Here is a 15,367-nt window from a genome sequence, read left to right as displayed (position 1 = left end):
CAGTTCAGGACACAGAGCCCCCGAGTTCCTTCCCTCCCAGGTCCTGACTGAGCCTGGCAGGTGCTGAGTTGGCGTCTGTTTCCCTTTGTCCACAGGGGTGGGGAACAACAATGATGGGACTCTGGTGCTAGGTGCCACAAACATCCCGTGGGTGTTGGACTCGGCCATTAGAAGGAGGTGAGTCTTCCCTGGAGGAGCCCAGGGCCGAGGTCTGTCTCCAGCCATGGTCAGCCTGCAGCTGGCAGCAGGCATATAGCTGGACCCTGTTTCTCTGGCGGCTTCTCCGAGTCTGCAGAGCCCTTAGTGAGGCCGGCTTCTGGAGGGCGCCCGAGCCTCTCCGTTGAGACCATCCCGCCTTCCGCTTTCAAGTCCTGCCATGTGCTTGGCTCTCTAGGTTTGAAAAGCGAATTTATATCCCATTGCCGGAGGAGGCTGCCCGTGCCCAGATGTTCCGATTGCATCTGGGGAGCACTCCTCACAACCTCACAGAGGCCAACATCCACGAGCTGGCCCGGAAGACAGAAGGCTACTCGGGCGCAGACATCAGCGTCATTGTGCGGGACTCCCTCATGCAGCCCGTGAGGAAAGTGCAGTCAGCAACACACTTCAAAAAGGTGAGCAGGCCCACAAGGAGCCACTTAGAAAGTGTCACAGGAAAGGGGATGTTGGCTCTCTGGCTGCTTGGGTGACAATGCATCTTGGGAGCCGAGGTTAAGTGCCTTCAGGGGCCAGGGCTGTACATGCTCCCACCACCCCTGCAATGCTGGCTTGAGGGCAACCACCTCAAATCGGGTGATGCCAGAGGACAGGGCGCTGTGGCCACCACCTCTGCCACCTGTGTCAGCCCTGTGCCAGTGCTCGTGGTGGGCCCTGCTGTGTGTCTGAAAGCGAGGGGCATAAAATGGCACACCACGCAGAGGAAATGCATTCACGCGGTAGATGGCTGTCAGCGTCACCGTGGGCACTGCTGGCTCTGCTCTGGGTGTTGGGGAGACACCTGTGACCACAGCAGACGGAAACCCTTACACGAGCCTCATTTCTAGTGGGGGAGACAGACGGCAAAGACTCCTTTCTTAGAGGGTGATGGAAACAGCAAGGGAGGGAGGTCTTGTGTTCTGTGATTTGGAGGGGGTGTGGGTAGGTTGCACTCTTAATGGATGGGGCACCCTGGGTGAACTGAGTCCAGAGTTGAAGGACGTAAGTGTTGAGCCCTGGAGATACTTGGGGAAACGTTGCCAACGGAGCAGGCAGCCTTCAGTTGGAAAAACACTTTTGACGTCACCACGTTCATGGTGAGATTTGATGGAGCTGATGAGGAAAGGAAGCTTTCTAGGTCTTTGGGTCACAGATTGTGGTTCTGGAGAACAACAGCTGCAAGAGCATGCTGATCGCAAACCTCTGAAATCGGATTTGGAGCCACCCAGACTCCAAGAGCCCAAGAGTTTGAAGGAGCCCATCACTCAGATCAGACTGCTGATCTAGAAACCCAGGCCTTCGTCCACATCATGCTGTCACCTTCTCCTCAGGGCTCAGAAACCCGAGGTGTCCCGCCCCTTCCCCAGGTGCCAAGGGGCAGCCCTTCCAGCCAGTCAGGCTCCCGTTTGGTTTCAGGTCTGTGGCCCTTCCCGCACCAACCCTAGCATTATGATCGATGACCTCCTGACCCCATGCTCACCGGGGGACCCAGGGGCCATAGAGATGACTTGGATGGATGTCCCTGGTGACAAACTCCTAGAGCCTGTGGTTTGCATGGTAAGTCGCTGGCTGGGAGAGAGGACTACAGAGAGCCCAGGAACCTGGGGGTTTCGGTCCAAGAATGAAATCTGCTCCTCCCCTTCCATGTTCTGTGCTATTGTGGCTCCTCCTAGACAGAATGGTCTCTGGGGCTCTGGAGCTGGCGCTCCTTATACCAGACTCAGTGGGGACCCAGGATGGAGGCCGTAGTGTTAGAATTGTATCTTCTTCAACAGGAAGAGTAAAGGCCAGGTGAGGACTGCTGCTTTGGTACCTTTGGGGTTGGCCTCCTTACCCAGAAGGAACCAGTAACTGTCCTTAGCACTGTGGATTTGGTGCAGTTGCACAGGCAGCCACTCAGCTCACTGTTCCTGGCCTGTCCTTATCTCAGCCTTGCCAGTGGTCTTGCCTGTCCTGTGAGGTGGTGTCAGGCAAGATCACTGGGCCTGGTGTGGTGGGCGTGCACTTACAAAGAGCTTCTCACAGGAGTTAAGAGATAACAGGAACTTAAGACTCCCTCAACGGGAAGTAGGCTGTCTAGAAATGTTATGGGTTGCCCCAGGAGGCCTTCAGGCAGAAGCCAGGCAGTGGGAGTTCTGCATTTGGGACTTGGGGGTGACCTCAGAGGCAGGGCTCTTCCCACCCCTCTTCCCACCCTGGACTGTGTGGGGCTGAGACTAAGCTGGGCTCGGAGCCCAGCCCCCTCACCTGCCTGCACTTCTCTTTGCAGTCGGACATGCTCCGGTCTTTGGCCACCACTCGACCCACTGTGAATGCAGAAGACCTCCTGAAAGTGAAGAAATTCTCAGAGGACTTTGGACAGGAGAGTTAAAAGCTTCTTCATTTGCCTGATGGTGAAGGTGGGAGGTTGATTGGGGTCAATCCATGGTACTCCCCAGGTCAGTGGCCACACAGAGCTCCAGGGCTCGTCCCAAGGCCACTGCAGTGTCCCCCTGCTGACCGGCCGTCAGTGGGGGAGCAGGAAGGAAGGGCCTCCCCGCTGCGGAGTCACAGAAGCACATTCGGTACCTGGGGGGTACTGGCTCTTCCTGCTTCCTCCTCCTCTTCTGGATGCTCACCATCTCCTTGTCCTGCCCGCCTCCCATGGTTTTTTTTTTAAACCATTCTTTGTTCCCTAAATTAATGCTGCTTGGATTTTTGACTTGTTTATAAATTTAAAACCTGCCCGAGGTGTCAGGGAGTGGGAGCAGCCCCTGGCCTTGGAGTTGGTGCAGCGGCCCTTCAGAATGGCTGCCCAGCGCCCCCGCTGCCCCTCCCTTCCAGATCCAAGTATTGCTCCGTGTGAACCAAATGGCTGTTGCCTGGGATCCCCAGTCCAGACTCTGCCTGTATGGGCCACGAGTAGAGCCAAGCCATTCACTTCCTCTGGGCCCTGTGTCCTCCCTGCAGGAGGAGAGGATGGTTTTTGTGAGCACAAAGCTGTGTAGATCAGACCGAGGGAACGCAGTCAGGCAGGTGTCACTGCTGCCTCTTTTTTAATCCCTCTGAATGTGAGAACACTGAGCCCAGCCACTGCCCCGGGTCCCTGTCCTGGAAGCGGGCTAATAAACCCTTTTCATTTCTTGAGCCACCTGAGAGTGCTCTCATCTTTGACTCCTGTCTGGGGGCTCCTTGAAGGCCACACTTGCTTCCCCTAGAAAGACCCTCTGGTCTCTGCTCTCTTCTCTTCAGTGGAGCTGCAAGTAAACCGGAATGTCACCAGCGACTGCAGTTCCGGGCCTGTTCTCCCATCGCGTTCACGAGACCTTTCTTCCCCCAAGGCCTTGGAAGCGGTGGGTGTGTTTCAGGGACCTGGGCAGTTCTTGTTCAACCTCCAGATGAGAGGCTGCAAGCTGAGAGGCCTGTGGTCTAGACACGGCCTGTGGTTGTGCTTTGGTTTGGTCTGCTGCCAACATTTAAAAGTCAAGAGCTGACAAAAATTGAGATCTCTGGCTTCTGAAGCAGGTTAGGGAAACACTGGCCCTGCATCCAGGATCTGCCTTCTTCGTCAGGGGACTGTGCCCTCCGGCTCACCCTCCCCACCCGGACTGCTTCACTCCTTGGCATTTCCTGTCCAGCCCCGGTGGCCCCTTGAGTTTGTGATTCCTGGAAGTGAGGCAGCCATGGCTCCAGAGCTGGTGGCAGGCCAGGGAGTACTGTCTGAGGGGCGGCAGGAACAGCCTGGCATCTGGTTGCTCTAGCTCTCCTCCCCCTCCCAAACTTAGTGTCAGTGCCTTCAACCAGAATGGCCCACGTTGTTAGCATTGCACCGTGGTGTTTCTTTGATCTGGGTAGGGGTGTCTGCTGAATTGAGCCAGCTTTTGCTTGGTTCCTTGAAGACGTAGGCGCAGTGCTCCTCTCCAGTGCAGTGGGTCAGCCCCGCTCTTGTTACCTGGAGTGTCAACAGGCCTGACCTCCAGATGGTGCTGTGCTGGGTCGGGGGAGCTGTATCACTTGCTGGAGAGTTTCCACATCATGTTCCTGATTAGTTAGTTATGGACCCTCAGCCACCAGTTACCATTTGAACATACCGTTCAAAAACTACTGGCCACCCCCTCCCTGTACTGCTTCATTTTAGTCAGTTGTGTTTCGTTACCTTTATTTAAAACGGAAGGCCCTTGCCTTTTTTTTTTCCTCCCAACCTGCTTCCTTTTTGCCGCTGCTTGAACACATTGGCAAGTCACAGGGGTTAGCAGAAACCGGAGGGCTGCTGGGGCTCATCGCCACAGTTCTCATCACAGTTGCCCTGCCTTCCCACTTCTCTCTTTACCCTGAGTGACAGGGCAAACACTTGTCTTGTTCGCTGCTGAGCCTGGCACAGTGGTGATGCTCAACATGGCTAATAAGTGCAGAGGAACTTCCTTCCCTAAGTGCTTACTCTGAAATTCACTTCCTCCCTACCTGGGGATTCCATTCTTAACCCTCTGCCTACATTGATTTACACTGTGGAAGTTGACTTCTAAAACTTTCATTAGCTCAAGGTGCTGAATCATGTGTTTGGTTTTGCAGCTGATCTATGTGCCCAAGATGGAAGAGAGTTTCTTCCTCGTAAAGGCAAGGATTTGTTGTCTTTGGGTTGTACTGTCTTGGGTTAATTGATCAAATCCATCCTTGTTTATTACAACCATAAATCTTATCTATTGTCAGCAACAGAATCTCAGGCTTTCCCCGAGGTCCACACTGAGCAGTCATTTTCTTTGGGCCTTAAGTCAGGAAGTGTCCAGCAGATACTACCAATCTGTACGACAAAGGCATGATTAAGGACTGTCAACCTCAGGGCCTGTAAGGAACCTTCAGAATGTTTTAATGCCATCCTGCAAGGGAAAGGAGGCTCACTGAATCCTAATTTTCCTAAGGGGCCACGTTTTCAATATAAATGAGAGCTTACTACAGATTCCGAGAGGGCTGAGCCTGTCCTTACCTCAGGGCAGCGCTGGCCCTGTTCCTCCCTGAAGTGTGAGGGACGCAAAGCCAGACTTGGCTGGCTTGCATGGCCTCACACACCCCAGACTTGGCTGTTTAGAGAAAGCACTTGGGAAGAATGGGTCTTTCCTGGGTCGTTTGATTAACTACTGTTTAAGATACATTTTCTCTATAAACAGCTTACTGGACTTCTTACTATACCTGTATTTGGATTTTGGAGGACTTCGGTAAGAGTACCTGCATGGCAAAACTCAACATAAAAATGAGCTCCTTCACCTCTTGACAAAGCTCTGACAGAATGTTAAAGCTAAAACCGTTGTCGCCATGATGCTGGTTTATTTTTTCAGAATAAGTGTGGTGACGAGGAAATAGATTTCCTGCTTTCTGTTTCTGCCCTGACTGTGACAGGAAAAGGCTCATTGCTCCTTCTCAACTACAGGCAGTCCCCACTTGTTGAAACCACTTTGCACTGCTTTGCTTCTCTGAAAGACCTACATTAGTACCTGTTTTCACTAATGGAAAGAAACTTGAAGAGGACTTTCACTTTAACAAAAAAGGCAAAAGCCAAAACAGCATTCCACTTCTGTTTTGCAGCAAGCTCTTACAGAAGCAGCAAGCACTCAGAGCAGCCAGAGTGGCACCACCAAGCTCCTTCCCCAGGAGCTACACTCAGCATCTCAGCATCCAGCCGTCATCGCTTTGCACCGTGTCTGTGAGCGTCTGTGCTGCATCTCGATTTATTCTGTGCATCTGTTAGCATGATGTGTCCTCCGTAACTGCTTCTTCCCTGTGTGCTGTTTCAGCTTAGGAAAGGCTTCGTCAGAACGTTCTTTCAGATCACGGGGAAACCTGTATCGCTCCATGCCCTGCTCCATGGCCTCCACCCAAAGAATGAGCCACGTACCAGCTACCTAAGAGATCTCAGCAGGAAAACCTTCCCCAGGCCTGTTAAAGGTGGAAAGCAAAAGCCCGAGACCTAAACTGTATCTGAACCTTGAAAAATGTATGACCACTCAGTTACGTTAAGACTGTCATTGAACTGGGGATATTCTGTCCTGTGTTTTGCTTCTACAGGCAGACTGGTATCCAAAACAAACAGAGACTGTGCAAGTAACACACATGGACCCTTTGTAACATAAGACATTGGTGAAGACGAGCAACCACAGCCTTAATCTGCATTTTAAACATAGCTTTCAGACGTTTGGGGGTTACATCGTAATCTGATCTTGGCTTGGGGAATAGATGGCTACACTCTTCTGAAATCACATCTACTGAGAGTGGCTATTTATTTGCACCCCTCACCTCCCATCTCTATACAAAATTGCTAGGAAATGCCCACTCCTTTAGGGGAGATGTTTCTCTTTTCAAGTTGAAGATATATTGTCCATAGCTCATTTCAGGGTACACATTTTTAGCATCCTCCTCCAACTCAGTTCGGCAGCTTTGGCAGTCTGTTGTTTTCTGTCAGAGCAGAGCCAGCACCAAGTCCAGCAAGGAAGATGTGCCCAGCTCAAAGCTGGAGTGTGTGTGTCTTGGTCAGTCATTCACCTCCATCCAGTGGATGTTTGTAAACGTCTTGCTGTCCATTTTGTCAATGAACAGGCAGCCCTGCAAGTGGTCCATCTCGTGCTGGATGATGCGGGCTGCCCACCCACTCGCCTGCCACACCACCTGCTCTCCTCTAGGGTCCAACCCTGCAAAGGAAGGTACAGCCTGGGTGAGGACATGCTGGAACTGCGTCATTCTCAACCTACTGAGACCTTCCCTGCCCCTGGCTGTGTTTACAAGAGGCAACATCGGAAGGGAATGCAGACGGCAGCGCCTCTCCATCCTAAAAAATGAAGTCTGAACTGTGACTCTACCAAGTATTCAACCAGGTTCCCAACCCTGACAGGGGGGTTGCTAGGCTCACTATGGGGCTAAAATGAGACATGATCTTCCCAAGTGGCTTGCTCAAGAAGAACCACCATCCCAACCCTCCAGCAAAGAATCACATTCTGCAGAATATCCTGTGGTATGACAGACAGGTACTGGCTTATCACCCTGAGCTAGGCAAAGCTGGGTTCCACTTCTCCCAAGCCACCACGACAGATCTAATAGCAGCAGAGATGTGTGTGTGCGTGTGTGAGAGAGAGAGAGAGAAAAGAGACACAGGGTGAGCGACAGGGCAGAGGACAGGGTGAGAGCTCACAGTGGAACCAGGCCACTCTTCCAGTCCCCACCCCTGTGCCCCGGTTGAGCTGGCTCTGCTCTCACAGGCACCTCCTGCCCCATCCCATCAGTCCTGAATTTCGTCCACTCTAGGGTCTGCTCTTTGTTCATGTCGGTAGGCTCCTGAGATCAGCCATCAACATGTCTACACTTTAACTGCAACTTGGGGTAAACTGTTTCGTGGGATCCGAGCCCGCCGCCTACATACGTTGAAGGGGAGCACACAGGCACCCAGTCGCCGCCCCAGGGACCCCACCTCTCCGCACCTGAGATCTGCACCGCCTGGAAGCGGGGCACGCAAGCAAGGAAGCCGGCGACACTCTCGCAGCCTTCAGGGAAGGTGACCAGGCGGCTGTCCAGCACCCGCAGGCTGGGGTTCACGAACACGCGCAGGGGGAAGGGCTCCATCTGACGGGCCTCGCGCACACGCGGCGCGCAAGCGCGGAAGAGCGTCTCAGGGAACTCCAGCGCCAATACCTGCAGAGGCACTCCGAGTTGCGGCGCGCTCAAGCCCACGCAGTGCCGACGCCGCATCACTTGCACTAGCCGCTCCACCAGCCGCTGCAGCTCGGGTCCCGCCAGCTGCGCGGGCTCTACCGGGGCCGCCACGGCCCGCAGCGCCGGATCCCCAACCTGGCACACGCGCGGGTACGGCGGCTCCGGCGTTCCCTGCACCAGACGCCGCACGTAGCGCCAGTAGGAGCGCCGGCGCGCCGGCCCCTCGAGTCCATCCCGGGTGGGCGTGGAGCTGTAGGCCCGGGCGCCGCCGACCGCTACCCGCTCTCCCCACAGCAGGGCTGACCCAACGCAGCGCGGCGCCCGCAGCCACCGCAGCAGCAGCCCAGCCCCCAGGAGACCCATGGCGCGTGGAGCAGTCTTCCGGCCGGCCGCGTCCCTCGCCGGCCCCCGTAGCCGAGGCTCCGCCACCAGGGACGCCGGGAAGTGAAGTTTCCGTGCCCCTTCCGGGAGCGCCGGCGCCGCTCCCCGTACGCAGCCTGCCTCTCCGCGGCGGCTTTCAGCCTTATTAAGTCCCTTTTATGATAGTTTAACCAAGCATTTTCAAGAATAGCCAAGAGGTTCACTATTTTTAAAATTTAATTGGAATATGGTTGCTTTACAGTATTGGGGGTTCTCTCTTGAATTCCCCCTTTTGCAGCCTCTCCCACGCGCGGCAACACCCGTTCCCACCGGGGTTGCCTAACTTTCCCCGGCCCCAAGTCCAGATACCGGCCGCATCAGCCTGGGGGGCAGGCAGCGCCGGTCAGATGCCCGCACTAGGCTCGTCGGGCTGCGGGGGCCCCGCGGACTCCACCTCCTCCTGCCCCGCGTCAGGGACAGCCGGGGTGACCGGGGTGACGGGCTCGGGGCTTGGCGCCTTGGGCGGCAGTGCTGGCGCTGGAGCCGGGAGCTCAGGGACTAGCTCCTTGTCCAGACAGAAGACCGGCTCTCTCTTGGGCAGAATAAAGGCCAGAGGCTCCTGGACGACGCTGACGTTCACATGCCCCAGGTTTCCGTACTTGGAGAGCTGAGTGGGTGGAATGCCTGACCCAGAAGGTAAAGAACATAAGTGAAAAAAGCGTTTAATAAGTTTAAATATTTATGTGTCACAAGGGGAAAAAACCCAAAATACTTATTTGGAGTAACGAACACAGTTACCACATTTCAGTACAGTAAGTCACCTTTGTGACAGGGGACAGGGAGCTGTGCCGTAAAGCCAGACTGTGAACGTAATCGGAACAGCTCAGTGCAGGGCGGATGGAGATAGACAGTGCCAGGAGAGCCAGGACAGGCACCGGCTTCCCCGGACAGGGCCAAAGAGAAGCTGGGGGAGCCAAGAGCAGCCACTCTGCTGGTGGGACCACTGCCCACTGCTCTCCCACATGCCCTTCACCGCACAGAGACAGTGGACAAAGGGATACGAAGGCAAATTACAAAAAAATACTTCATAAACACCGTCTATAAGCATTCATGGCAGTGGAATCATAGTGGTTTTTTGTGATTGGCTTCTTTCACTTAGCCAGATATAAACATATTGAATGAGTCTACTGATAAGAAATGTCCAGAAAGGGAGAATCTACTGCAACAGAAAGTAGGTTAGTAGTTGCCAGGGGTTAAGGGTGGGATTAGAGACTTCCCTGGTGACTCAGACGGTAAAGCGTCTGTCTTCAACGTGGGAGACCCGGGTTCGATCCTGGGTCACCAAGTTCCCTGGGTAAGGAAAAGGCAACCCACTCCAGTACTCTTCCCTGGGAAATCCAATGGACGGAGGAGCCTGGTGTCCATGGGGTCCCAAAGAGTCGGACACGGCTGAGCGACTTCACTCACTCACTCAAGGGTGGGATTGGGGAATGAACACCAGGGATCTTTGGGATGATGGACATGTTCTAAAGTTAGATGATACCAATGGTTGCACACACCTCTGTACATTTTTACTAAAAACTCTGAATTTTAAAAATAGGTAAGTTATTTAGTATGTGAATTATGTCAATAAAATAGTTTTAAAAATCTTATCTTCTCATCTCTTACCTAAGGTCTGTGCTATCTGAGCTGGAGGAAAAAGGACTTGGAGACAGCGATTTAAGTAAGGAACAAGGTCTTCCAGGAAGACAGTGCAGAACTGGACAAAGAGCTCTTGCTCCCCACTGCTGAAGGCAGCCTCTTCCGCACGATGGAAGGCCAGGATTACTTTAGTTACCTAGGAGAAAAGGGCACCACCAATTACCTGTTAATCTATCCCCATCAGCAGTGACAAAGATGTGCAGCCCTCAAGTTTTCCAAAAGAACAGTCTTTCCAAACAGTACATCATTATCTTGTTTAAATTCACAATTGTGGTCAGTCTTCACAATTCTGTTACTTCAATGATGTATTTCTTACTCAACTAGTTTTATTATTGGTGCAGTTTCCAATTCCAGTGCAGGAACATCATGAAATACACAGAATACATCATTTTTGGCTCCCATGGGAGATGGACTAGAACTCTGATGGATCCAGGAAAATATCAGCGTTTTACTGAGTAAGGCCTCTGACGTTCCAGAATGCTAGAACCACTAGAAAATTGTAAAGGAGAAGGAAAACAGAGCTGGAAAAGAACATACATTATTTCCACATACAAAGAACATTCACTATTTCCACATACAAATAACAGAGCAAGCCTAGCTAACATTACAGACAGCTGTAACAGGGTTAAGAGCAGAGACTCTGGGAAATTGCCTGGTGGTTCAGTGGTTAGGATGCCGAGGGCCTGGGTTCAATCCCTGGTCACAAGCTGCAATGTACTGCCAAACAAACAAGTAAATAACAGAGCCTCTGGTGCTAGATGTTCTGGGCTCTAGTTCCAGCTGTGTACTCAGTGCTTCTGTGGCCTCTAAGTGATTATTAAGCCCTCTGTGTCTGATAGTTCGCTCATCTATAAAGCAGAGCCAGCAGAAGGACCTAACCTCATAGAGTTGTGAGGATAAAGGCTGAATATGTATAAAGTATGATGATCTATGTGACATGAGGTAAGCTCTAGATGGATATTAGGTAATTACTATTATCTGAATTTCACTGACCCTATAAAGTTTCATTGCTCATGCTTTCTTGCTGTTTCTTACCGGAGGACATCAACAGAAAGACTTGATGCAACCACGTCACAACTGCCACCTGGCTGACAGGGACTATAAGATGCCATCAATTATAAGAAGCACCTCAACATCTAAAGATTTAATGTTTAAAAATGTGCACCATACTCGGATATTAGTGGGATCAGTAGTGTTACTTATATTAGGCAGAATTCTAAGATGGCTCTTGTGATCCCCACCTCCTGGTACCCACTCCCTTGTGTTTTCTCCTCCTCCTTGAGCACAGGCAGAACCAACAGGATATGGCAAAGGTGAAGGATTCTGCAGTTTTCATTAACATCCCAAATCGGCTGACTGTGAATTAATGAAAAAGGAAGTTATCCTGGGTGGGCCTGACTTAATTAGATGAGCCTCTTAAAAAGAGGACTGAGGAAGAGACTCAGGCAGGAGAGATGCTCTCCCACTGGCTCTGAAGAATCAAAAGCTGTGAACTGCTCATGGAGTGGGGTGGTCTCTAGGAGCTGAGGGCCTCAGTCCTACAACTGTAAGGAATAGGAATACGCCACCGTGAATGAACCTGAAAGGAGGGGATCCTGAGACCCAGATGAGTCCACAGTCGGTCGGGCCAACAACTCGACTGCAACCTTGTGAGCAGGTCAGCCCAGTTATACTGTGCCTGGACTCCTGACCCACAGAAATTGAGACATGATAAATATGTATTGTTTCTGCTATGTTTGTGTGAGTTTGTCATGCAGCAACAGAAAACCAATACATCACTGAAAAATTACTACAAGTGAGCCACTTTACGAAGGAGGACTAAGCAGACCTTTTCAACTAGAAAAACCTCTAAAACCACACTAAACCTAAGTCAACAGACACCCCGTCACACGGACTGGTGTATTACAAAAGTTGCCACCTGTAACGAAAGGAGCGCCCCCACCGCCCCCCCCACCCCCGCCCCGGCAAAAAAAAAAAAGGAGGCCCCAGTAGAGAGCCAACATTCTGCGCTCGCCTTGTCAAGGGCGTCCTCCAGGGCCCTGGTCACCTCCTGCGCCAGGGCCACAGGGCAGCAGAGGCGCAGATCATTGAAAGCGACCAGAATGCTGTTGAGGAAGCAGGCAAGGGGCGGGAAGTCTAAGAGCACCATGGGCGGCTGCAGGGTCCCTGGCTGAGTGACTGGAGCAGCAGCCGGCAGGGCACTGCTGCCCAGGACGGCTGGAGTCGAGATGAGGGTGTAAGAGTTCATTTCATCCTGGAACTTCTCGACAGCCTCCTGAATTGCTTTCTGGAAAGTGCTGATAGCCACCTGCTGGAAAACAGGCACCAACTGACCCCGGAAATCAGCCCCTACTCGACTGAAGGACAGCCCAAAGTACATGCACTGGCCCAGCAGAGAGTCCAGACGGCTGCCAATCCCTCGGTTAAGGTCGGTCTCCAGCACCTGCAGGAACTGTGAGACTTTCTGCAGCACCCAGCCATGGAAGATGGCACTCTCATTCACCATGTGTTCACCCATGGCAGGAGGCAGCAGAGGGTCCTCATCTGAGAAGATGGCACGGTACTGGGTGATAATATCAAAGAGATGGACACGGCAGGCCTCGATGGTTTTTGTGATGTGGAAATAGGGATCATCATTGGGGATGGCAGTCAGGATGGAACGGAGCCAAGCATCTCGGGCCTGAAGAAACTTGACCCTCAGCTCAGCCTCGGTGAAGACATCCATTTGCCGTAGAAAGCCAATGACACGGAGGCAGGCAGGGAGCTGGATGTTGGTCCTCAGTTGTTGGATCAGCTGGCTCAGCATCAGCTGCATGGACTGGCGCACTTCGTTCACAATGCCCTGACAACACAGGGTGAGTCAGTACGTTGGGGAAGACACTCCCCACAGTCCATTCCACTAGCCCTGAATATTGCCAATCAATATTCCCACTGCTGTCCTGATGTATGAGACAGACCTCCTACAACTGATGCATCCAGGCTCACCAACAAAGATTTGGTTCACTGTGGCCTACAGGCCCCGCCTGGTTCTCCTGCCCTCGCCTGCGTCCTAACGCTCTCCCCTTGCTCACGGCATACCAGCCAGAATGGCTGTCTTGTTTACTTCTAAACACTCCCAACTTCTTCTCTCCTTAGCCTGCTATACTTGGTTGGACACTTTCTGGTTTGGTGTCTCCCTACATCATCATGTGGCTGGCTTCTCATAATCTGGATCTCAGCTTAAATGTTACTTCTCTAGAAAAGCCTTTCCTGACCACTCTTCCTGGAGCAACCCACCTAGTTTTCTAGCCCGCTCCCTGGCGTATTTCACTATCTGAAAGGATATTATTTATTTGCCAGTTAACAGCTTATAGTCACACAAGGCACAGCCTTGCCTTTGTTCACACTACTTCCCCAGCACCTAGATCACTGTCTGGCCCGTGGTTAATATTTATCAATTGACTGAATAATGAATGTATGTTTTATGAGCAAGCCTGCTTGCCTTGCAGTAACTGATGTGAAATATGCAAGGAGTTTCCCCAAGATTTATGCCTAAAGGGTCAGTGATGACCACAGAATTACTGACCATAAGAACATCGGTTTGAGTCTTCTCTGGGCAAGTTGGCTACCTGGATGACAGGGATGGAGGAGTATTTCCTTTCTAGTCGGCGTACATAGGCTGCCAGCTCCAGGGCCTCTTCATAATAGCTGTTCCGGACACAGGTGTCCATGAGCTGAGGGATCTCCAGGATTTCCAGGATTTCTGTGTGCCGGTTTAGAGTCAGGGTGTTCATCCGGCGATTGGAACTGATCTCCTCAGCCTCTTTCACAAAATTCCTAGCAAGTCAGGAGAACATTTGGTAGTTCACTACTGTGCATCCAGTTACCAAGCACTTACTATGAACTGACACCAGGCTAGACGATTAATGTAATCTAATCTTCACACCAAACTCATCAGGTACTTTTATCCCAGAGATTTTAAGCAACTTGTCTAAGATCACACAACTAGTAAGTGATTAAAAAAAAAAAAAAGATTTCAATCCAGATATGCCACTTAACAAGCCATGGCAAGGTACTTAAGTCTCTCTGAACTGTTTCTTCATTAGTAAAATAGTACTATGACCCATCTCATAAGGACGTGAGGATTAAATGAGTTGATGGGTGTAAACCATTTAACACAGAATCTGATATGGAGTAAATGTTCCTTTAATAACAGCTGTTCTTATTTGCGTGATGCCCCTAGTAGCTTTGAACTACAACCTAATCCTCAAGTTCCCCCAGCCTCTTAATCTTCTCTGCTGTTGTCCAACCTTAGTTCCTGCTACAGTCTCCCTTCTCTGTAACTGCAGAGGCCTGCTTTGTGAAGCCCCCTCTCTATTCTAGAGAACTGGAAGAATATGAAAGCTATTCTCAAATATTGAAAGACTCTAAAGAAAACACTTTTCTCATGAAAGGCCGGAAGGCAGAATTAGGGATTATGAAGGAGAGAGGCAGAATATGGTTCAAAAAGGAAGTTTGGTGGGGTTTTTGTGGGGTTTTTTTGAGTATTACTGCTCCCAAATGGGATTTCCCCGTCAGTCTCCTGTCAATGAAAGTTTTGGATCAGATGATCTCTGAAAGCTATCGTTATGTACGTGTGTGTTGTGTATATGTGTGATGTGTGTATGTTTACGTAAATATGCACATATATTAAACTGACAATTGTAGGGTGTTAATTATGTTATGTCAGACCCAATGATAAGTGCTTTGTATGCATTCCATTTAGTGCTCACAACAGCCCTATAAGAGGGACGTGCTTGCTGGGTTCCAATTCTGACTTCGAAACATCCTGGGGCGGTCTCAACTTCCTTATACACAAAATGGGAATGGCGTACCTACCTCGAAGGCTGCTGTTATGCTTAAAAAGATTAATAAAATGCTCAGAGGAGAAGCTGGAATATGGTAAGCACTAAGTGTTAAGTACTTCTATCATCATAAAGACAGCTATTACAGTTATTAGAAGCCCCTCTAGCTCCGGGCCCGTCGCACCTGCAGCTCTGTTGGAAGCTGGGCAAGCGGTCGAGCAGGCGGCCGAGCGACTCCTCCACATCCCCAAAGAGGCGGTGGATGCGCTCGGTGCACTCGGCGCCGCGGATGAAGGTCTTGTAGTTGGCGAAGGCCAAGTCGCGCGTCTGCTGCAGCAGCTGCGCTCGCTCCTCGGCCAGGCGCTCGGGCTCCCGCCGCAGCCGCTCCAGTCCTGAGCCACTCAACTCCCTGAGATAGCGTCCCACGTCAGGCCGCTCACGCCACTGGGCCTCCGGAAAGCGGTCCCGGAACAGCGATGCCAGGAGCCCTTCATCCTCCACCTCCCCGAGAGCAGCCGCGGTGGCTGTCGTCGTGGCCGAGGCCGTAGTTGAAGATGGGATAGTCGCCGTCGCCGCCATCTTTTCGGCAACAGCGTCACTTCCTCTCCCGTCCAGGG

The 15,367-nt window shown here is 51.7% G+C and overlaps 3 protein-coding genes across 8 annotated transcripts in view; 1 reads left to right on the top strand and 2 right to left on the bottom strand.

Moving 5' to 3' along the window:
- The window catches only part of VPS4A (vacuolar protein sorting 4 homolog A (S. cerevisiae)), an 11,898-nt gene extending 5,476 nt beyond the window's left edge, over positions 1–6,422 (top strand). For 2 of the 6 annotated variants that reach the window (XM_010850959.1, XM_010850956.1), the window contains exons 7-10: positions 96–177; positions 395–614; positions 1,612–1,752; positions 2,465–3,327. In XM_010850959.1, the coding sequence (XP_010849261.1) occupies positions 96–177; positions 395–614; positions 1,612–1,752; positions 2,465–2,566 (545 nt within the window). In that variant the 3' untranslated portion in view covers positions 2,567–3,327. The other 4 variants (XR_826227.1, XR_826228.1, XM_010850958.1 and 1 more) reach the window with 4 other exon arrangements.
- PDF (peptide deformylase (mitochondrial)) lies at positions 6,415–8,260 on the bottom strand. Its single transcript, XM_010850960.1, has 2 exons — positions 7,635–8,260; positions 6,415–6,851 (listed from the first exon to the last, which is right to left on the bottom strand). The coding sequence occupies exons 1-2, from the start codon at positions 8,227–8,229 to the stop codon at positions 6,694–6,696; spliced, it is 753 nt and encodes a 250-aa protein (XP_010849262.1). The 5' UTR covers positions 8,230–8,260; the 3' UTR covers positions 6,415–6,693.
- Positions 8,261–8,445: 185 nt separating this feature from the next.
- On the bottom strand, positions 8,446–15,360 carry COG8 (component of oligomeric golgi complex 8). The gene is made up of 5 exons (XM_010850955.1): positions 14,935–15,360; positions 13,536–13,743; positions 11,942–12,769; positions 9,895–10,063; positions 8,446–8,910 (listed from the first exon to the last, which is right to left on the bottom strand). Exons 1-5 carry the CDS (start codon positions 15,327–15,329, stop codon positions 8,630–8,632), a joined length of 1,881 nt encoding a protein of 626 aa, XP_010849257.1. The 5' UTR covers positions 15,330–15,360; the 3' UTR covers positions 8,446–8,629.
- Positions 15,361–15,367: the final 7 nt, after the last annotated feature.

This window comes from Bison bison, unplaced genomic scaffold (assembly GCF_000754665.1).
Source record: "Bison bison bison isolate TAMUID 2011002044 unplaced genomic scaffold, Bison_UMD1.0 scf7180017864297, whole genome shotgun sequence".
NCBI lineage: Eukaryota > Metazoa > Chordata > Mammalia > Artiodactyla > Bovidae > Bison > Bison bison.
This window is presented reverse-complemented; position numbering and strand designations above follow the sequence as displayed.